This window comes from Bos taurus, chromosome 17, assembly GCF_002263795.3.
Source record: "Bos taurus isolate L1 Dominette 01449 registration number 42190680 breed Hereford chromosome 17, ARS-UCD2.0, whole genome shotgun sequence".
NCBI lineage: Eukaryota > Metazoa > Chordata > Mammalia > Artiodactyla > Bovidae > Bos > Bos taurus.
The window spans coordinates 69,364,452-69,385,386 of record NC_037344.1 but is presented as its reverse complement, the minus strand read 5'-3'; the positions used below and the strand labels follow the sequence as shown (position 1 = coordinate 69,385,386).

The 20,935-nt window shown below is 60.5% G+C and overlaps 2 protein-coding genes across 4 annotated transcripts; one reads left to right on the top strand and one right to left on the bottom strand.

The window, feature by feature from the left end:
* Positions 1–2,694: 2,694 nt before the first annotated feature.
* RNF215 (ring finger protein 215) lies at positions 2,695–6,884 on the top strand. Its single transcript, XM_002707703.6, has 9 exons — positions 2,695–3,111; positions 3,353–3,496; positions 4,003–4,074; positions 4,157–4,242; positions 4,681–4,837; positions 5,253–5,372; positions 5,461–5,604; positions 5,861–5,963; positions 6,053–6,884. The coding sequence occupies exons 1-9, from the start codon at positions 2,818–2,820 to the stop codon at positions 6,073–6,075; spliced, it is 1,143 nt and encodes a 380-aa protein (XP_002707749.2). The 5' UTR covers positions 2,695–2,817; the 3' UTR covers positions 6,076–6,884.
* A 1,819-nt stretch (positions 6,885–8,703) lies between these two features.
* CCDC157 (coiled-coil domain containing 157) lies at positions 8,704–20,901 on the bottom strand. Of its 3 annotated transcripts, none has more exons than XM_024976954.2 (11): positions 20,756–20,901; positions 16,408–16,666; positions 14,519–14,690; positions 13,007–13,631; positions 12,275–12,352; positions 11,711–11,901; positions 11,179–11,355; positions 10,922–11,090; positions 9,711–9,850; positions 9,137–9,225; positions 8,704–9,037 (listed from the first exon to the last, which is right to left on the bottom strand). In XM_024976954.2, exons 2-11 carry the CDS (start codon positions 16,653–16,655, stop codon positions 8,788–8,790), a joined length of 2,139 nt encoding a protein of 712 aa, XP_024832722.1. In that variant the 5' UTR covers positions 16,656–16,666; positions 20,756–20,901; the 3' UTR covers positions 8,704–8,787.
* Between the last annotated feature and the right edge of the window lie 34 nt (positions 20,902–20,935).

Here is a 20,935-nt window from a genome sequence, read left to right as displayed (position 1 = left end):
CCATTGAGTCAGTGATGGCATCCAACCGTCTCATCCTCTGTTGCCCCCTTCTCCCACCCTCAATCTTTCCCAGCATCAGGGTCTTTTCAAATGAGTCAGTTCTTGGCATCAGGTGGCCAAAGTATTGGAGTTTCAGCTTCAGCATCAGTCCTTCCAATGAATATTCTCCCTTAGGATTGATTGGTTGGATCTCCTTGCAGTCCAAGGGACTCTCAAGAGTCTCCAACACAACAGTTCAAAAGCATCAATTCTTCGGTGCTCAGCTTTCTTTATAGTCCAACTTTCACAACCATACATGACTACTGAAAAAACCAAGGCTTTGACTAAACAGACCTTTGTTGGCAAAGTAATGTCTCTGCTTTTCAATATGCTATCTAGGTTGGTCATAGCTTTTCTTCCAAGGAGCAAACATCTTTTAATTTCATGACAGCAGTCACCATCTGCAGTGATTTTGGAGCCCAGAAAAATAAGTCTGTCACTATTTCCACTGTTTCCCCATCTATTTGCCATGAAGTGATGGGACTGGATGCCATGATCTTAGTTTTCTCAATGTTGAGCTTTAAGCCAACTTTTTCACTCTCCTCTTTCACTTTCATCAAGAGGCTCTTTAGTTCCTCTTCACTTTCTGCCATAAGGGTGGTGTCATCTGCATATCTGAGGTTTACCCATTTATCCACTGATGGACATTTCAGTTGTGAAACTGAGGGTGATGAGTCAACCCATTTCACCAGCCTCACTAACCAAGGTCATTTTAAGATGCATGTCTTCTAAGCAGCACATAGTGTAAACAATAAGATGTTCATCCGAGTTGTTTTCTAGAAATGGAGTCAGCTGTGTCGAGTTTGAGCTGAGCCGGTTAAGACTGGATAGGACCACTGACCCTCCACCTGGGCACGTGCTGGGTTTGTGCTTCGAAACCTTTTGATTTCAGAGAGCCGATAATTCCTCCCTCAGATTATGCGATGAACCTGCAGGGGCTTGTAGCTTAGTTGCGCCTGCGCAGAATGAAGACTGCTGCACTTTTCCCCACCTTTCCCTGGGCTCCCCACCCACAGACCACCCTGCTGCTTGATTTTCATGCCATAAATACCCGGAGCCCTTGGCCTTCAGGGAGGCAGACTCAAGACTTGTTCTCCTATTTCCTCGCCTGGCTGTCTTACAAATAAACCCTCTCTTTGCTGCAAACCTCAGTGTCTCAGCATTCACCTTATGCAACAAGCAAAACAAACCTGTTTCCATCTTTTGGCCATTGTGAATAATGCCGCTATGAACGCTGGTGTCCCAACATCTGTTTGAGTTCTTGCTTTCAATTCTTTTGGATATACCAAGAAGTGGATCAGAGGGTAATTCTGTATTTGTTTGTTTTTGAGGAACCGCCATCCTGATTTCCACAGCAGCGACACCATTTTGCATTTCCACTGTTAGTCCATTTTGAGTTAATTTTTGTATACAGTGTGAGGTAGGAGTCCCATTCTTTTGCATGTGATAGCCAGTTGTCCCAGCACCATTTGTTGAAGAGAATGTTCTTGCTCTCACTGAATGGTCTCGGTGCCCTTGTTGAAAATCAACTGGCTGTGGACCTCTGGGTTTACTTCTGGACTCCCAATTCTATTCCGCATGTCTATATGTCTGTCTTTCCCATACTGTTTTTGATTACTGCACCTTTATTGTATGTCTTATTCTCTCCAACTAATTCTTTTTTTTTTTTTTCAATTTTATTTTTAAACTTTACAATGTTGTATTAGTTTTGCCAGATATCAAAATCTCCAACTAATTCTTCAGGAGCATCTTGGTGGTTCAATGTTGGTGGTTACACAGGTGTCCCCTGCAATCTTCTTTCCATTTTTCTGCATGCTTGAAATCTTCCATAATAAAATACTGGGGAAAAGAATGTACGCCTCCTTAGAGCTCTGTTCTTTTATCACGATGCAGTTTTTCTAAAGGCTCAGTTTTCAGACTGAGCCAGCTCCCAGCAGCAGCAACCCCTGGGAGTAAAGGACACGTTGGGGACCACTCGCATAATCTTCAGATTGCTGCGGGCATCAAGAGATAACTTGTCAGGGGTTTGACGGTGCTGGTCTTCAACCTGCCCGTTTCAAAGCCCAGGAAAGTGACTGTCCTGAAGACCCAGCCTCAGGGCCCCTCTGAGGCTCTGGGCCCCTGGGGCGGGAACGCCTGGCACCTCTCTCTGCCCCTCCAGGACTCTTGTCTCAATCACCCCCTCCCCATCACCCACCCTCCTGCCAGACCAGTCTTTGGTCCGTCTCCTGGAGTTCAGTCTGGTAGAGAACCGGAGAACCAGGCCGACCTTGTGACCCTCAGGCCAGGCCGCTCAAGAGCAAGGATCAGTGTCCAGACCCCCAGAAGTTCCTTGCTGATAACCTTCTGGGCCCCTCGGCGTGCCTCGGCCTCCCCGAGTCACCAACTATTTTTCACCTGTTTCTGTCGGTGTCCTTTCCTCTGGTCTCTGCCATCGTACAAAGGAAAACTGCGAGCACAGCCTCTCTGACTTCCCACCTCCGCGTGGCTGCCGTCGCTCCGCGTTCTCCGCGGCCACCAGGGGGCGCGCGAGGTCCAGCCTGGGTGTTGGCGGCGCCGAGGGCCCGCCCTGCCTCCCGGCGCCCCGCCCCGTCCGGCTGCAGCCCCGCCCCCGCCCCTCAGCGCCCCGCCCCGTCCGGCTGCAGTCACGCCCCCGCCCCTCAGAGCCCCGCCCTGTCCGGCTGCGCCCTCGCTCCCGCCGCTCCCCCCTCCCCCCCACGCCCGGGACCACCCCCCACCCTCCGGCGCCCCTGCGTCGTCTGTTCCCCGGGTCCCGCCATGGGCCCCGCCGCTCGCCCCGCGCTGAGGTCGCCGCCGCCGCCGCCGCCTCCTCCTCCGCCGCCGCCGTCGCCACTGCTGCTGCTGCTGCCCTTACTGCCGCTCTGGCTGGGCCTGGCGGGGCCGGGGGCCGCGGCGGACGGCGGCGAGCCCGCGGCCGGGGCGGGGCGGGGCGGGGCCCGCGCCGTGCGGGTGGACGTGAGGCTGCCGCGGCAGGACGCGCTGGTGCTGCAGGGGGTGAGGATCGGCCCCGAGGCCGACCCGGCGCCCCCGCTGGGCGGCCGCTTGCTGCTGGTGAGCGCCGCTGAGCCGCCGTAGACCCTGCACCCACATCCGGTCTTCATCCTGGACCAAGCCCTGGCAGCCCAGCGCCCCTTCCCCCAGGCTGCCCAGGCTCCCAGCCCTCCCGTTTCCAGAACCTGAGATCGGGTGCTTTCTCCTGCAAACTCGTTCCCGAACCCTGGCCTTGCCTCCGCTCTGCGTCCGATCCCCTTCCTCCCTGCCCTCCCTCTACCCACGGCCCCTCGCCCCACAGATGGACATCGTGGATGCTGAGCAGGACGCGCCCGTAGAAGGCTGGATTGCAGTGGCATACGTGGGCAAAGAGCAGGAGGCCCAGATTCACCAGGAGAGTCAGGGCGCCGGCCCACAGGCCTATCCCAAGGCTCTGGTTCAGCAGGTGCGGGGTGGGCAGGGGAAGTGGCGGGGGTGGTGGTATGTGGAAGAGGGGCTGGAGGAAGGGTTTTCAAGGCAATTGCTAGGGCCAGACGACCCGATGGGCCTCTAAGGACCTTCCAGAGAAGCCCTGGGCCTGCGTGGGACAAGGGACCCCCAGGTGTAGACTCGGGTCACGGTGTTTGGCAGCAGGGAGGTGGCAGGAGACCAGAGAGAGTCCAGAAGCTTGACCAGGCTCTGAGAGTATCCAATGGGAAGTTTTTGCGGGGGAGCCGATGGGTAGGTAGGCTTACTCTGCTTGGAGCAGGGAAGGCACAGTGCTGTTTGGGTCCCACAGCGCTTCTGGAGGTGGGGGTGGGAGAAATAAGGGTTTCTGTCCTTGACCTCGAGTTGCTTACTGCTAGTCTGTCCAGGGGAAGTGCTCACCAGGAGCCGAGAACAACTGTGGCTGCTGGTGGTGGGGCGGGCGTGTGGGCAGGCTGTGTGCTGACCTCTGGCTCTGCCCTGCAGATGCGGAGGGCGCTCTTTCTGGGAGCCTCAGCCCTGCTGCTCCTCGTCCTAAACCACAATGTGGTCCGAGAGGTAAATCGAGTCAGGCTGGGGGGGGGGCGGGGTTGGAGGGGATGGTGACCCAGGCCGCCTGACCTCCCTGTCCCGCCTCTAGCTGGACATTTCCCAGCTTCTGCTCAGGCCAGTGATCGTCCTGCATTATTCCTCCAACGTCACCAAGCTGTTGGAGGCGCTGCTGCAGTGAGTTGGGGCGTGGGCTCCAAAGGACGGGGCTTGGGCGCTAGGCTCCCTGGCTTTGCCGTGAGCTCAGCGGTCTTAGGACCGGGCCCTTCCCTGTTCACCTGAGCCTGTAGTCTCTTGGCCTGAGGAATGGGTGAAGAGACTGGAAGGAGGTGCCAGGGTGTGGAGCGAGGAAGCTACTTTCTCCGCAGAGGGGATTGGTCTCTACATGGAGGAAGCCAGCTCTTCATGGGATCCTTCCTGTGCTTATGGGCCTCCTTGGCCGCCTGTTATGAGACCTGGAGAAACCAGTGGCTGTGACAGGCCTGGGGGCCAAAGCAGAAGGGCTATTATGGGGTGATACTCAGGGGATCCTCTTCCCAGAAGGCTGGGGCAGGTGGGCCTGAGCCTCTCCTCCCAAGAGCCCTTCCGTCTGGCGCCTCTGGCTTCCCCTCCCAGGAGGACCCAGGCCACAGCTGAGATCACCAGCGGAGAGTCCCTGTCGGCCAACATCGAGTGGAAGCTAACTCTGTGGACCACCTGTGGCCTCTCTAAGGATGGCTACGGAGGATGGCAGGACTTGGTGTGCCTGGGAGGCAGTCGGGCCCAGGAGCAGGTGGGTACTTGGGGGGCCGGGTACACACATGCCTTGTCTCAAGTCCTGTGGCCCCCTCCTCCCCGGGTAGGGAGACCACCTCTTGCACCTCCCAGGGCTGCTCTGAGGGTTCGGGGGCCGGGTGGGTGCTTTGTGTGGGTGCCTGACCCGGGTCACACACAGTCAGCGTTAGCTGCTGCTGTTGTCACGTCCATTTGCCTCTTGGAAGCCTTGACTCCCCTTCGGACTCCTTACCTGGGTTTCACAGTTTCTCCTGTGAAAGCCGGGAAGGACAGAGGCTTCAGAAGATGAAGCCAGGAGCCTCCAGGGTCATGACGCCTGTGGACCTCACCTGCCTGTCCTCAGGGTGGATTTACTGGGGGATGAGGTGGGGTGGGGTGGCCCCAGGGGCCCTGACGCCCGGCTCCCTCCCCAGAAGCCGCTGCAGCAGCTGTGGAATGCCATCCTGCTGGTGGCCATGCTCCTGGGCACGGGCCTCGTGGTGCAGGCTCAGCGGCAGGCATCCCGGCAGAGCCGGCGGGAGCCTGGAGGCCAGGTGGGAGCCAGCCCTTGGGGGGCCCGTGGGCGGGGGGCCCGTGTCCCCAGTGCTGGGAACTGTGCTGCCTTTCCCCGCCCCCCGCAAGGTGGAGCTACTCAAGCGCCGGGTGGTGCAGAGGCTGGCATCCCTCAAGACCCGGAGGTGCCGGCTGGGCCGGGCAGCGCAGAGCCCCCCGGAGCCTGGTGCTGAGACCTGCGCTGTGTGTCTGGACTACTTCTGTAACAAGCAGGTTAGTGCCCTGGGCAGAGGGCAGCCGGGGCTATGATGCCTGCCCTGCTCCCGACACACCTGGGAAGAGCCCCCACCGGCCTTCTTCCCGCCCCACCAGAGATCTGAGAAACAGAACAGGTTGTGGCAGGGGGAGGGTGGGAGGTGTGGCGGGCCACAGGGGTTTCGGTTCCCAGCTCAGGTGAGGGCACGGGGCCTGGCATCCCCACCGGAGGCCTTCCCTGTGGCCTGAGCTCACGCCCCCCCGACCCCCGCAGTGGCTCCGGGTGCTGCCCTGTAAGCATGAGTTCCACCGAGACTGCGTGGACCCCTGGCTGATGCTCCAGCAGACCTGCCCGCTGTGCAAATTCAACGTCCTGGGTGAGCACCGAGGGTGGGGGCTCTTGGCCGGCTCCACCTGGTTCCCACCTGACGCCTCGCTCCCTGTCGTTTCTCTTCCTCTCCTGCAGGGAACCGCTACTCCGATGATTAGCTGCCCCGGCGGGGTCTCTGCACGGGGGGGAAGGGACCCCGCCTGCCTGCGCCCTGGGCGCCTGGAACAGGACAACAGCCGGGGGCAGAACAGAAAGCCCTGGGGTGGGGGGAGGGATGGGGCCCCCCCTGCTCAGGGGCAAGGCATCCCCCACCCACATCCACACCAGGAGGGAGGGACCACCGTCCCCAGCCCGAGGATGCACGGCGCGGACCTGGCAGGAAGAGAGGCGGCTTTGGGGGCCTTGTCTGCCATCCTGGGGTGTCTCTGTCTGCCTCCTCCCAGGCAGTTCCCAGGACCCCTGCCAGGCGTCTGGGGAAGAGGGTGTGGGTAGTGCCCCTGTTCCCAGAGCTCTGGGAGCTCCCTGGCCTGGCTGGCAGGGCATCCTCGAGGGCTGAGGCTGTAGAGGCTAGGTTCTGTGCGTATTTATTGGGGGGTGGGTTGGGGGAGGCGCCATCTGGCCTTGGAGGCACCCTAGCCTGACCATCTTGTGGACACACCTTGGTCAAGGCTATGATGTTGAACCTAGAGGCCCCCGCTGTCTGCTGGCATTCGGCCTTTGGGCCCTGGGGGCCGTGGGTCCCATGGCCTGTCCGGCTGGGCTTGCATCTGGGGCCTGGCTGGGACCAGAGGCCTTAGAAACCATCTAGCCCTGTGCTTCTCCGTGGGGCTACAGGTTGCTGACCAGGATACTTGAAGCCACAGGGTAAATGTGGTACATTTTCCAGGGTCATCTGTTTTTATTAAAAAAATAATTGGGGGTCAAAGAGGTTTAATATTAAAATAAACATGGATATATTTTAATATAAGATGTAAAACTTGTGGATGTTTTAAGATAAACAAGTCACCTTGGGTGTCTACTGCCTGTAGGAGGTGGAGGACTCTAAAATGCCTCCGAAGGGGACTTCCCTGGTAACCCAGTGGTTAAAACCTGCCTGCCAGTGCAGGGGACACAGGTTCAATCCCTGGTCCGGGAAGATTCCACATGCCTCGGGGATGACTAAGGTGGCGCACCCTAGAGACCACGCTCTGCAACAAGAGAAGCCACCACAGTGAGAAGCCCTTGCGTTGCAACTGGAGTCGCCCCCGCTCGCCACAACTGGAGAAAGCCCACACGCAGCAAGGAAGACCCAGTGCAGCCAAAAAATAAAACAGCCCCTAGGATGCCCCCAGCCCCCATGAACACACCGTGTGTGACCCTGGAACTGGGACTCTGATGGGGTCTACTCCCGTGATTAGGTTGTGTGGTGTGGCACGGCTGACCTTAACGTGTGGGAAGGTGTCCAGGGAGGCCTGACCTAACCAGGTGAGCCCATTAAAAGCAGAGCGTTTCCTCCAGCTGGTGGAGGAAGAGGAAGTCAGGAATTTGAAACGTAGAGGGGATTGGAGCCTGAGATATTCTCTGTTGCTGACTCGAAGATGGAGGAGCCACGTAGCGAGAAGTTGGACGGCCTCTTGGAGCCAAAAGCGGGCCTGGTGGCGGCCAGCGAGGAAATGGACCTCCATTTGGCAGCTGCAGGAGCTGGAATGTGGCCAGCAGTCAGAAGGAGCCTGGAATCTGCCCCAGTCCCTTGCAAAAGGAATGCAGCCTGGCAGATGTTTTCATTTCGGCCTGATTCTCAGGCCCCGAGCAGAGAACCCAGCCATGCAGGGCCTGGACATCTGACCTACGGACCTGTGAACCGCTGAATGGGTGCAGAGCGGAGCCGGGTTGACAGGTTCACCCCTGGCTCTCAGGCCCCTGCTTCAGGGAGCCGCCCTGTGAAGGGCCTAGTTCAGCGAGCCCCCCAGGCTCCACAGAAGCAGGACTTGGGTTCACCCCAACCACACATGCCCTCTCTTGACCTTTCCCTGTAAACTGAGGTGCTCTATCTGTTGGCATCCTGACCAGGGAAAACTCCCAGAAAGCCAAGAGCACCCCTTCACACCCCTAGAAGTCCTCAGCAAGGTCTTAGCGCCTGTCCTTCACAGGTAAGGGGGCTCAGGACAGGCCAGAGGCTTCATGAGGAAAACCGGACGACTGAGGGCTGGCGAGCCTGGACGCCTCGGTGCTGGGCCCCACGGGACAGGCCTGGGACAGCCAGTCTGGCGGGGGTGTCCCCTCTCTGGCTAGGTAAAGCCTTGCCCTGCCTCCAGTGGCTTCATGGGGAACCAACCTCCTGGATTTAGAGAAAGCCTTTGTCACTCGTGTGTCCTGAAGGTGAGGCATTCCTCAGTGAAAGGAAGGCTGACTCTGGGGTTCTTAGTGTCCCCACCCCCGGGTGCATAGCTGGGTGGCCCCGCCTGCCTCTGACCCCTTCCTTGCCTCGGGGTCCTCAGCGGGCCATCCCCCTTCGCCCGCACACCCATGACTCTGACCCTGCTCTTCGTTGGTGGGGGCCCGTGTGTCTACATTATCACTTAGCCTTTGCTCTGGCGGCAGTGGGGGAATCAAAAGACTGCCTTTCAGGTAGCCCAGGTGCTAGAAGCTTCCTTGTGCCCTCAGCGTGTCCTTGTCCCCTGTTGCCCGTCAGGAGGAAGGCGGGAGGTTCCTGTCCACAGAGGGCATGCGGTGTGCCAGGCCTCTGCCAGCCAGTGACCCACAGGGCTGGGGACTCAGGAACAGAGAGGAAGGCAGTAAGGCCAAGGTTACCGTGGGCAGGTGGCCTGGGCTTTATTACACCTGGTGGGTTGCCAGCCGCCTGCCCTGCAGCCTGCCCCCCAACTGGCAGGTTACGTGGGCCGCTCCTGGGGCTGGTGTGCAGGGCTAGCCCGGCCACTGCTTGGTGACAGTCTCCTCCTCAGCCTGGCCAAGGCGCGGATGGGGCTCTGGGCGCAGTTGGTCAGGTAGGTTGCGTCCTCTGGGGAGGACTCGCCGGGCCGTCTGTGGGGCCGCAGGGGCGGGGATGCCTGGGGCTGGCCCGGCAGGGTCCTGCCTGCACTGGCTGGCCTGCTGCCCGGCAGGTGCCGCCTGCCCGGGGCCCTGAGGGAAGACCAGACGGCAAGATCCCCCGTGAGTGAGCGGGCTCCCCCCACGCCCGCCACCTGCCATGCGCCCGGCCTCTGACAAAGCCTCACTCACCCCGGGGACGTCCTTGCTGTCTGCAGTGGGGGCTCTGCTCCCTGGATTCCCTTGCTGCGAAGGGCCCAGAGCTGGTCCTCCGGGATCAGCTGCAAAGAAAACCGAGCTCAGCAAGACCCAGGCCCACTCTGCACCCACCAGAGAGGGTGCCACGGAGGGTGGGGGGTGGCTTGCACCTGTGGCCCACGCCTTCCTCTGAGGGGCAGGTTTGGGAGCCTCCTGGGGCCTGTCAGCTCTTAAGCATGGGAAGGTTTGCTTTTGGATGAGGCTCCTGGTGCACTTGAAATAAAGGCTCAAAGGGCTGGAGGGGGCTTGGAGCGGGAGGACACATAGACACCCTCATGCTTGGCTGAATCGTGGGAGGCTTCACAGCAGGCACAGCTAAAGCCACCTGCCGGGAGGGCCCCAGGTGCTGGGAGCAGGGCTGGCGGCGGGTTCCCCGGGGAAGCCCAAGACCTTCCGAGTCCCCAGGGCCGGCCCCTCTCGGGCGGGGCGGCGGGTTCCCCGGGGAAGCCCAAGGCCTTCCGAGTCCCCAGGGCCGGCCCCTCTCGGGCGGGGGAGCCACGCTGCCCACCTTGAGGCCCCCCTGCTGGGCCACCTCCCGGATCTTGGACAGCATGGACCGCAGCCGCCCGTTCTCCTCCTGCAGGACCCGGATGCGGATGTCGTTGGCCTGCACCTGCCTCTCCATGTCGTCCGTGACGTTGCCAGAGCCTGTGGGGACGCACACCTGGCACCGCACCCCAGCAGGTCGGCCTCTCGTGCCCAACGGGACAGCAGTTCCGAGGGCAGACGCACCGTGCCTTGGGCCGGTGGCCCCACAGGCACGGGGAAGTGGGCGGGGTCAGTGCTCCGGGCCCCCACACCTTCCTTCTCCTGAGGCCTTGCCCCTGCTCCGTAGCCCCCTGCCTGTGGGAGATGACCGCAGCCTTGCAGAATTTGAGAGCTGGGGTGGGGGTGGGGGAACTGGAACTCACTGAAGATTTAGCAAATAGGTAAGGAAGTGAAGCTCTTCCAAGGCTACCCGTTTTTGGAGGGCCCGAGAGACAGTGACTCGCCCAAAGGCATGGCCAGGTCCTGGGTTTGAGGGCCAGGAATTCAGCGAGGATGTTCTTTCCCACTGCTGGGGGATGGGTACTCCCCACTGACTGTGAACCAGGCAAGCTGCTGCCGCTTGTTATCTGTTTCCTGGTTCGTCACCTGCCTGTGGGGCGGTCGACAGGGCATCACGAGGCCCAGCACTCAGAACTGATGACCTACGTGACCAGCTAGATCGCAGTGGATCATCCTGCCAGCTCTGCACCGGATTCACCCGAAGCTCTAGGGGCTGGAGGGGTTGGGACGAGAACCCAGGTGGCCTGGCAGCCGGTCTTCCGAGCTGAGTCCCTAGCACTCCCATGCCATGGGGTCCCAGACACTGGACAGTTGGGGTCACTGCGCCCTTGGAGCTGGCCCTGTGGTGTGGTTTGGGGAGATGCCGGGACGGGGGACATGGAAGCTGAGCCAGGGCTGGCATGTGACAGGGCACAGGCTACAGAGGCAGCCAGCCAGCATCTGGACTTGGCTGTGTGACTCTGAGCGGTCACCTCACTGCTGGGCCTCTGTGTCCCTGTCCACACCAGGAGTGGACAACACAAAGCACCCACGTGTCACGGGGCCTCTGGAGGCCACACGACTGCACCCCCCACCACCCTCGCTGCAGGCCCCAGTGTCCTGGCCAGACAAGCCCCCAGCCGCCGGCCGGCCCCAGGCCCCAGGTCCTCTGCACCAAGCCGGGGTCCCTACTTTGGATCTGGGCCTCTGCGGGCCTGTGCAGGTCCGGGAAAGCCACCAGCAGCCTTTCCCGCTCCCTCAGCTCCACGAGCTCCCGCTCCAGCTCGGAGATGGTCAGCCGCAGGTCCGTGGTCGCCTGCTCCAGGCCTTGCTTCTCCCGCTGCAGGCTCTGCAGCAGCTCCTGGGGGCGGGGCAGGCTCCGAGCTGAGAACCGGCTCGCAGCCCTGCCCCCGGGAGGAGCCGGCCCCGCCCTCCGCCCCGCCCCGCACCTGCTGGGCCCGGAGCTGGCACTGCCCCTGCTCTCTCTCGCCCTGCACGCTCTGCAGCTGCTCCTCCACGTGGGCCCGCTGGGCCTCGGCCTCGTCCAGGCTGCCCCGCAGCTCCTCGCGCTCCTGGTCCAGGCTATCCAGCTGCTGCAGCAGGGCTCGCTGTTTGGCCTGCAGGGACTGAGCCGGGGGTGGGCGAGAGGCAGGCCGTAAGGGACACAGGAGGCGACCGTGCCCAAGCCCACCCCCTTGTGCTGCATCCCGTCTGTGCACCGGGGTGCAGTGCGAGTTGTGGAGGGCCGAGGGGAGCCCGACCGACCGCAGCCCCGGGCAAGGCCAGGCCCCCAGGCTTGCAGACCCCGCCCCCTGGACAACAGTTGGCCGACTCCCATCAGCCTGGCTCCGCCCACTTCTTTCGGGTCAGGATCTCCAATCAGGAATTCTGAGGTCTCCAGCATGTCGCCCCTCGGTGGAGTTTTGTCTCCCCAGACCCTTTGTTGTGGGAGCCCAGGCGCGGAGGAGGCCCCAGCCTCACCTCCTGGTGGCGGACCATGCTGTCCACGCGGGCCTTCTCCTTGTCCAGCTCCGTGCTGGCCCAACGGATCTGCTGGCTGGCCCCGTCCAGCCGCCCCGCCAGCAGCTCCACCTGCTGCTCCAGGTGCTGCACCTGCCGCTCGGCCTCCAACCGGTGCTCGGCCTCTGCCTGCAGCTGCTGGGCCTTGCTCTCTGCAGGAAGGAGCACATGTAGGAAGGGGCAGGGCCCGGGAGCGCTGGGGACTCCCTGCACGGCCTCTGCCTCAGGATGGGACCTGGGACCTGGGACCTGGGGGGGAACTGTCACAGCACATCTCTGGGCCTCGGTGTTTGTCCTCAGCCACAGAGTGGGGCTCCGAGCCCTGCCCGAAGGTGGGTACTGAAAACAGAAGGCCCTCTCTGGGTGGGAGGTGGCATCACGCAGCGGTGTGGCCGGTCAGTCCCAGCCTCCTCTGTGGTTCCCTTGGCTTTGCCCCCGAAGCCCGGGAGACAGAGATGGGGGGCTGGTGGTCCGGCCACCGAGGGCAGGGCTCGTGGTGCCAGGCTCCATGGCGGGACTCCTCACCCACGGCCTGCGTGGACTCGCGCTGCTGCTTCAGCTCCCCCTCCAGGGTGGCCACCTTTGTCTTGAGGTCACTTGTTTCTGTGGCAGCCGCGAGAGAGAGGCCCTTCAGAGGCTCCCCGGGACTCGGTGGGGGCTTCATGCCTAGTGTGCCCGGCGCCATGGTGGGACACTTGGGAGGGGCTCTGGGGAGGTGCTGGCAGGCCTGGCCCTTCCACCCTGCTTTCTCTTGGGCGGCTGCCATGTGTCTGCACCTCTCTGGCCCTCCGTGTCCTCCCGGGGGGTTGACAGAGTGGCTCAGAAAGGGCGGCAGCTCGTCCTAGCTCCCTCAGGCTTCACGACCTCCATGGGGACTGGCCCGCTGTGAGGCCCAAGGCCGTGTCTCTTGACGGCTTCTGCGGAGGCCGGAGGGGCGCCTCTGCTGGCTGGGGGTACCAGGAGTTCCCTTCAGTGACCCACAGGAGTGTATGAATCCCCCAGCTCCCTAGCCCCTCTGGTGGGACGACTCCTGTTCTCCAGGAGCTTCTGCGTTCCCCAGCGGGATGGGGATCAGGCTGCCGGCAGGGTAACCGGCCTGGGGAGTGCATCCCTTTCCCTGCCTTCCATACCCTGCGTCTCCAGCCCACTCCCAGCCTAGGTTTCTTCCACACCCTTGTTGCAGGGTCGGCTCCTGGGGGAGCCCACGCTCTGAGGGCGGCAGGGCCCAGCGCTGGGGGCCCGGCCTCGGGGGCTGACCTGCGAGCAGCTGCTGCCTCTCGCGCTCCCACTGGGCCCGGTGCTGCTCGGCTTCCTGGGCCTGCCGCTGCCGCGCCGCCTGCTCCTCCTGCAGGGCCTGCTCCAGCTCGCCCACCTGCATCCTCAGCCTATCCTTCTGGCCCTCGGCCTCCTCCAGCTGGGCCCTGAGGAGCCCCACGAGCTTGCCGAGGCATGCCAGGTCTTTGCTCTGCTCGGCCGCCCAGAGGCCCACGGTGGCGGCCGGCAGCGGCCTGTGCCCCATGCTGTCCCACACCAGCTGCTGGAAGCGGCCCAGCGACGAGGGCAGGTTCTGGCTCTGACACAGGTTGATGACCACCTTGCCCACCTCCCGCAGGCTGCTCTGGACGCTGGTGCACGCGTCACAGGGCACCAGGGCCGTCTCTATGGTCTGGGAGTGGACACTCCTGGTGTTCTCGGCCGTCCCGCCTGGACGCCGCAGCGAGACGCTGACGGGGAGGCTGTCCCGCTCTGGGCAGGCCTGGGGCAGGCCTGGCACTGGGGAGGGTGGCTTGACGAGCTGGGCGGTCCCCAGTTCCCGGCTCCCGGCTGGCTCGCCCTTGGCTGTGGGCTTGGAGGTGAGGGTTTCTCCTTGGTTTGCCCTTTTCTGTGGTCAGGGAAAGAAAGGGAAGGCAGGTAAGGGAGACAGGCCTGGGTGGTGACCCCCGGGGATTTCTGTGACAGCAGCCTCGCCCAATGCTCAGACCCTCAGACGGTATCTGGCAGCAGCGTGAATGGGAGCGCGCCTTCTCCTCTCTGCTGCCTCCGTTACTAAGCCCAGGTCGATGCGGGTACCTGCCTGGCACTGGGAGAGTGACACGGTGACAGACACAGCTGCCGGGCGCGGGGCCCTTGCTGGGTGGACCCATCTGCTTGCGTGTCACTGAAGCCACTTTCGGTTTTGGTCTCCTTCCCGTTATGGCGACAGTGGTCCTGCCCACGGGTGGTTGTGAGGGTTATGGGGTGACCCAAGACAAATGGGGCTCGTTGTAAACCCCATCGGGGCTTCCCCGGGGACTCGGATGGTAAAGAATCTGCCTGCAATGTGGGAGACCCAGGTTCCATCCCTGGGTCTGGAAACTTCCCCTGGAGAAGGGAATGGCTACCCACTCCAGTATTCTTGCCTACAGAATTCCCATGGAGAGAGGAGCCTGGCGGGCTACAGTCTATGGGGTCACAGAGAGCCAGAAATGACTGAGTGACTAGCACTTTCATAATCCCCATTACTCAAACATGCCCTGGGAGGTAAGGACTGTCAGCACTCCCACTGCACAGATGAACAAACTTAAGTTCAGAGTGGGTAGGAGTTTTCCAAAGTCCCACAGTGTAAACTACAGAGCTGGGCGGCCCAAATGTGACCCTCAAGGCCTGCACTGCTACCTTCCAGAGTGGAGCCAGCAGCGGGCACACTGCTCACCTGGTGGACAAGGCAGCTGGGGCTGATGGGCTGGCGTGAGGGTGACCGCAGTTGGGGAAGGGGAGTGGTGGACGCACCTGGAGGGCTGCCTGCTGGCTGAGCATGCCCAGCCTCAGCAGACTGTTCCAGAAGCGTCGTACTGTGAGTCCCACGGACATGCAGGGCCCTGCAGCCCGGGCCGGGGGCACTATCTGCTCCAAGGTCAGGTTCTCCAGGTAGCTCGCGCAGCTCTGAAGCAGCAGCAGGAGCCTGTGGGCGGAGACGGTAGGGTCGACTGGGGCAGACCCTGGTGCCAACACGCCCTGGCACCACATGACCAGTGGCCTCCAGCTCTGGAGACTGGCCTGGGCCTAAGGGGCTCGGAGCATCTCACAGTATGCTCTGCACAACCCAAGAGCCACTTCCTCCAGGAAGCCCTCCCTGAAGGCCAAGCTTGGGGCCTCTTTGGGGCCACCTGGGTGGCAGCACTTCTGCCCGGCTGCTCCCCACTGGACTGGGAGACTCTGGGAGGCTGGGCTTTGCCTCAACTGTGTCCTCGGTGCTCAGGAAGTGCTGGCTGAGTGGCCACCGTACGTCATGGGGCTCAGAGCCTTTACCTCACAGAGGACAGTGCTGAAGCCCCTCATGGGGGAGGCTGCACATGCCTCAGGGTTAGGGCGCGGGGCAGCACGCCCTGTGGTCTCCTGATTCTAGGTGTGTGTGTGTGTTGCGGGGGGTGGGGGGGCTTCTCCTGTGTGACGAGCTGCTTCTGTGACAGCAGAGGCTGGAGGGAGAGAGGTAGGTCCCTCTCCTACCCTGAGTGAGGGGCTAATTTTAAGGTAAAGGGTGTTGGGGAGAGACGCAGGTATTTGCATGGGAACCTGGCTGTTTTAAAAGAAGACGAAGGAACTGTGTTTACAAGACAGACCGGGCAGAAAAGTGACTTTCGGTTGCTGCAGATATAGGAGGGCTGTCCAAACCCCCCGGGGCCTTGGGCAGGCAGGGACTGGGGGAGGGGGTGCTGAGCGCCTCCCAGCCATGCCCCTCTCTGGCCGAGGTGTCCTCCTCTGTGAATTGTGACAATGAATGAGCAGCCTGGGGGTGGGGTGGGGCAGGCAGAGGGTGGCCTGGACAGAGCGGCCAGGTGAGGGCTGGGAAGACATGTCAGCACCAGCTTCCCGGAAGGCCATGGGTAGACTAGGCTGTGCCTGGCAGGTAGGGCTTGACCCGTCCAGAAAGGAGTGGGTGGGGCCTTCCTGGGAGAGGGTGCAGCAGCGGAGGAAGGGGGGTGTGTTCTGGGCTCACACCCCTTCAGCCCCTCATAGGGTCCCAGAAGTGCTTTCCCGCCCACAGCTCCTCTAGGCCTCTGAGTGGTTACCCTGGGGCTCTTTGTCCCCAGGCAGGTCATCCCCAAGCCACTGGGGTCCCCGCCTGTCGGCCCGTGACCTCGTTAGCATGCAAGGTTTGGAGCACGTGGAACCTGGGCTGCGGTCGCCAGGGAGTGGAGGCCGATGACCCTGCTAACGTGAACGACGCTGTAGAAGCCATGGTGCTGCGGGGGGGAGTCCAGTGACCTCTTCCCAGCAGGGCCAGGGTGTGGACAAGTGCACCCCGTGTCTGGTGCCGTGACACAGAGAAGGGACAGGATAGAGCCTGTGGTGGAGACTCTGAGCAGCAGACGTAGCATCCTCGGCGTGCAGAAACCCTAAGAGGCAGCTGGAGAAGCAGGTGGCGGAGCCGCGGTGCCACATGGACCGACGGGGTGGCTGGCAACTCCCTGAAGATGGATGGTGAGACACGGCGCGACGCGGCATGTCGCGGGTGGAGCGGGTGCCGTGAGGGCCTGAGCTGACCTGTCCCTGGATGGCACGCACTCAAAGGTGATGGCTGTCACCGCCGGTGCTGGAGGGGGCTCCCGGGCTGCTGCTGGGCTTTGAGGGGCGGGGGCCGGCATCCTGCGGTGAGCAGGTTCCGGCGAGGCCCTCACCTGTCGATGACCAGCTCCAGCAGCACAGCGTGGGCCAGCTGCGTGAACTCGGGGTCACCCGGCACGTGGTCGTAGTGCTCCAGCAGGGCCACCATGTCCAGGTCACAGGCCGCACGGTCGGGGAACTTCCAGGAGGGGAAGCGCACGGGCCCAGCGCGGGAGAACACGTCGACGATGGCGCCCTGCAGGTCGGTAAGGTCCTTGCGCAGGCTGTCCATGCAGGCCGGGCTGCCCAGCAGGTGCGCCATCCTCGTGGCTCCTGAGGTGGGGCAGAGAGGGCCCCCCCGAGCCAGAGCTGCATGGCTGCTGCTGGGGGAAGCTTCTGGAAGCCCCAGAAAACCTGCTGAAATCCAACCTCAACAGCGGGGAGAAGTCTGATGCCTGGCCCCCTCGGGACCTGCTTGTGGGTGACCTCACAAGCCTCCCTCTCATCCGCCCCACCTCATGCCCATACGGCCGAGTCCATCGGTCCACAGCTCCTCTGAGGACCTGTGTGCCAGGCCCCTGCTAAATTCTGGGTGCCTAACAGCTGTGTTCCCAGGCAAGAATACTGGAGTGGGTTGTCATTTCCTCCTCCAGGGGATCTCCCCAACCCAGAGATCGAGCCCGAGTCTCTTGTGTCTCCTGCATCACAGATGGATTCTTTACCTCTGATCCACCGGGGAAGCCCATTTATTTTTATTTATTTATACAGCTGTGCAGGAGGATGTACCTGCTGGCCACCCCTCTCTGAGCAAAACCCTGGACAAGCTGCTGACAACTGAGAGAGAGCCGTAGCTATAGCATGACGGGGAGTGCTGGGCCACCCCTGGCCACTGTCTCCTGCTTGGGCTACTCCTGCAGCTGCCAGCTGGGCCACGGGCCTACCCGCTGGAATCTGATCCACTTCTGCTATGGAGATCTGGGCCAAGCCTACCTGACCACATTACACTGGCCGGCTGCCCCCCGGGACTCTCTCTGGCTCTGGGGAGAAAGGCCGCCCCTGGGTACACCCCTCCCCTTGTCCTCTCTCCGCTCCCGTCCCCTCCACTCAGCACACCATTGGCTACAAGCGGCAGTTCCCATGCGGGCACTCATTTCTGAACCTGTGCCCATCTGTTTCCTCTGAGTCACACCTCTCCCACTGCAGTGTGACCTGGCCACCTGGGCGGGGACCCTAGGGCCTGCCTGTACCCACAGGGGCAGGGAAACCCAGAGGGCCCCAGGGTAGTTCCTGAGGGCCAGCCAGCCTCCCAGAGGACTGGCCCTGTCCTCACGTCTCTACAGGTGTCTGTCCGTGGAGCTGGACGTCTGAGTGTGCCCGGCTCTCGGACCTGCCTGCCGGCTCTGGGGCTCAAGGTCAGATGCTCAGTTAGTGGCCTGGCTTCCCGTGTCCAGCCCTTCAGTCCCTGGGAGTAGATTAAGGGAGAGTGAGGGAGTGTGCACTCTGGGAGGGCTTCCTGGGAGAAGGTTGCCGTGGAAGAAGCGGGCTGCCCCAAGCGGGAGAAGCAGTGAGGGCTGCTGGCCTTGAGCTCAGGGCACTGCTGGCTCTGACCACGGGACCTGCTGGGTGTCACTCCCCAAATCCACCTCCTTTAAACAGATGAGGGAACTGAGGCTCTGGGAAGTTAGGGGGCTAGGCCGAGGTCACTCAGGGAGCTGGCATTCTTGCGTCCAACATCTCTGCTCTGACTTCAGGCAGTGCTGCTCTAGGAGTCTAAAAGAAATAATGTCTAAAGCACTGTCTAAAAGAAATACAATGCAAGCCACATACAGGACTGAAAATTCTATACTCGCCACATTAAAAAAAAAAGTAAAAAGAAAGAGGTAAATTAATTTTAATAACATACATTATTTAACTTAATGTACCGAAAATATCTCTTCAATGTGAAATCAGTATAAAGATATTGTCTCAAAAATCCAAAGTGTATGTGACATGGACAGCACATCCCAGTTTGGACCAGCCACCATTTTCAAATACAGCACCACATGGGTTGGTGGCTACTGCATTGGACAGAGCAGGGTAGGGGGTCAGATCCAGTGTTCAGTAAGTGGACAAAAAAAATGGTGATTGAGTACCTACTATGTGCTGGGCACTGTCTTTAAAGAATAGGGACAGAGCAGGGCACACAGCCCAGTCCACCAGCAACAGCCACCTATGGCTGAGGGTCTCTGCAGGGAGTAAGTCATGGGTGTGACAGTACAGCAGTTCCACCCACAGGTGGGGTGATATAGGTGGAAATACACACAGGTCACACACACACAGGTCAACGTCCCACGTACATATGTTGCCCCAGTGATGACGTCTCACGAGATATCACCCATGAGATGTTATGTCCCCAAAGGATGAGGCAGAAACAAATGGAAAAACCGACTGAAACATTCCGGTTTCCCTTCCTGGAACTGCAAGAAGGAAATAAATAAAGCAAGCAAGAAATCCCACCGTGGGAGGAGGGGTTCTCAGGAGGTAAAGGACCTGGAACTCAGGAGCTTGCTTGTGTAGACACAAAGACACAGTAACCTGTTCGCCCTCAAATAACTACAGTGTCCCTCTGGGGCCAGATGTTAGATCATGGTTCTTTTCTAAAAATATTTATTTATTTTTGACTCTCTATTTGTGGCATATGGGCTCGGTAGCTGTGGCGGGTGGGCTTAGTTAGCCCCTTGGTATGTGGAGTCTTAGTTCCCCCATCAGGGATTAAACCTGCAACCCTTGAACTGGAAGGTGGATTCTTAACCACTGGACCACCAGGGAAGGCCCCAGATTCTGATCCTGATGAGCAGGAGCAAATGCCAAAGCAGCAGAATATACAAGAGGAGAACACAACACTGAAAAAACATCCGAGGTTACCCTACATCATTTCTTCCGAACAGCGGCAATTTGCACATATAAGCCTGGTTTGAGAACCACGTGTGTGTGTGTGAAGTGAAGGAGCACTGGACACAAGCTTTCTCCATCATTCCTGGGTCTTGAGGAGAACCCTCAGCCTGAAGCTTCCCTGCACTGCTTCTGAGGTCACACAAATGATGGCACTAACTGAGCCACCACTACCCTGGGGTGGGAGCAGCTGGTAACCTTGCCTCTCCATAGGTCCCTCAGCCCAAGGTGGATTTTAACCCACAGAGAGTGAAGGAACCTTTCCTTCACTCCTGTTCAACATTCAGATCCCTTCTTTGTCTTAAGCCCTGGGACCCTACCCCTCAGGTAAAGATTATGCCTACCTCCTGACCAGTGGGCTTCCCTGGTGGCTCAGACATCTGCCTGAAATGAGGGAGACCTGGGTTCGATCCCCGGGTCAGGAAGATCCCCTGGAGAAGGAAATGGCAACCCACTCCAGTACTCTTGCCTGGAAAATTCCATGGGCAGAGGAGCCTGGTATGCTACAGTCCATGGGGTTGCAAAGAGTCAGACACAATTGAGTGTTTTCACAAATCCTGACCAGTGAACCCATGGAAATGCTTTGGAAACTCTAAACCCATCTATATAGCAGCGTCAGTCTCTGACTCAGGATTGCTAACTGCCTGGATACCCCGGGGGATACTGAAGGAATTCAGTGAAGACAAAGCAAGTAACTGCACTAGGGAACAGTAAGAAAGGCCTGGGTTTGGATTCCCACTCCACCATGTAAATTGAGGATCTGTAAATGAGTTGCTCTGGGAAATAAATGATGGAATAGATGTAGTGTTTGGCACAGAGTCTATCTAGCTCATGGTACATGTTCAATAAATCCTAACTTTCGTTATAATTCTACGTTAACAGTAACACTAACATCAACCAGCTATGGTGTGAGAAAGAGACACGGGAGGAGACTTGGGAGGGCATCTTTTCCTGTCACTCCCCCCGCCACACCCCCATTTCATCGGTGAAGAAATTGAAGTCCAGGCAAGGCTTCAGAGCCAGACACATTCTGGAGTTAGGAGGGAGGGGAGAGGGGAAAGGGAGGAGAAGCCCCCAGGAGGAGAAGCGAAAAGAGGGGGGTCGGGGTGTGCTAGGGGCGGGGAAGTGGCCCGCAGGGACCAACCTGCAGACGTGAGGGGTGGAGCCTAAAGGAGAAACCTAGATCTGAGTTGGTCCACCCGGTTCGAGGGCGGGACTATGGAAGGCGGGGGTGGAACTGGAAAAGACAGGACCTCGGGAAAAGGGACCAGTGGGAATTAGGGACTGAGACTTGGGAAGGGGTCTGGAGTACGTGGACCTGAAGCAAAGAGGAGCTTGGAAGAATAGGCAGGCGGAGATTTGGCCAAAGTGGGAGGCCAATGGGAGAGAACCCGGGACTTAGAAGGCGGGGTCGGAGGGAGAGGGGAAATGGCCTGGCAGAGTAAAGGAGGCGGGTCCGGGCGTTGGGGCGGGAGATGTAAAAAGTCTCACCAGTCTCCGGCGTCGCAGCCTCAGCCCCTGTGTCTGGCGGGTTCTTGGAACCGCCCCCAGGCGCTCCTGCAGCTCCGGTGATCCAGTGCAAAACCTAGCCCGGCTCCTTGACCGCTGCCATGGCAACGGCGTCTCGCTCGCGGGAAGGGCGGGAAGTGACGTCACGTAGAAGGGGAGGGT

Coding starts and splice junctions, on each gene's coding strand:
- RNF215 (XM_002707703.6), top strand. CDS start 2,818: ATGGGCCCCGCCGCTCGCCCCGCGCTGAGGTCGCCGCCGCCGCCGCCG. Junction 4,243..4,680: donor CTGTTGGAGGCGCTGCTGCA/GTGAGTTGGGGC, acceptor TTCCCCTCCCAG/GAGGACCCAGGCCACAGCTG. Junction 5,605..5,860: donor ACTACTTCTGTAACAAGCAG/GTTAGTGCCCTG, acceptor CGACCCCCGCAG/TGGCTCCGGGTGCTGCCCTG.
- CCDC157 (XM_024976954.2), bottom strand. CDS start 16,655: ATGGCGCACCTGCTGGGCAGCCCGGCCTGCATGGACAGCCTGCGCAAG. Junction 13,632..14,518: donor GCCAGCAGGCAGCCCTCCAG/GTGCGTCCACCA, acceptor CCCTGACCACAG/AAAAGGGCAAACCAAGGAGA. Junction 11,356..11,710: donor GCATGGTCCGCCACCAGGAG/GTGAGGCTGGGG, acceptor CCCCCGGCTCAG/TCCCTGCAGGCCAAACAGCG.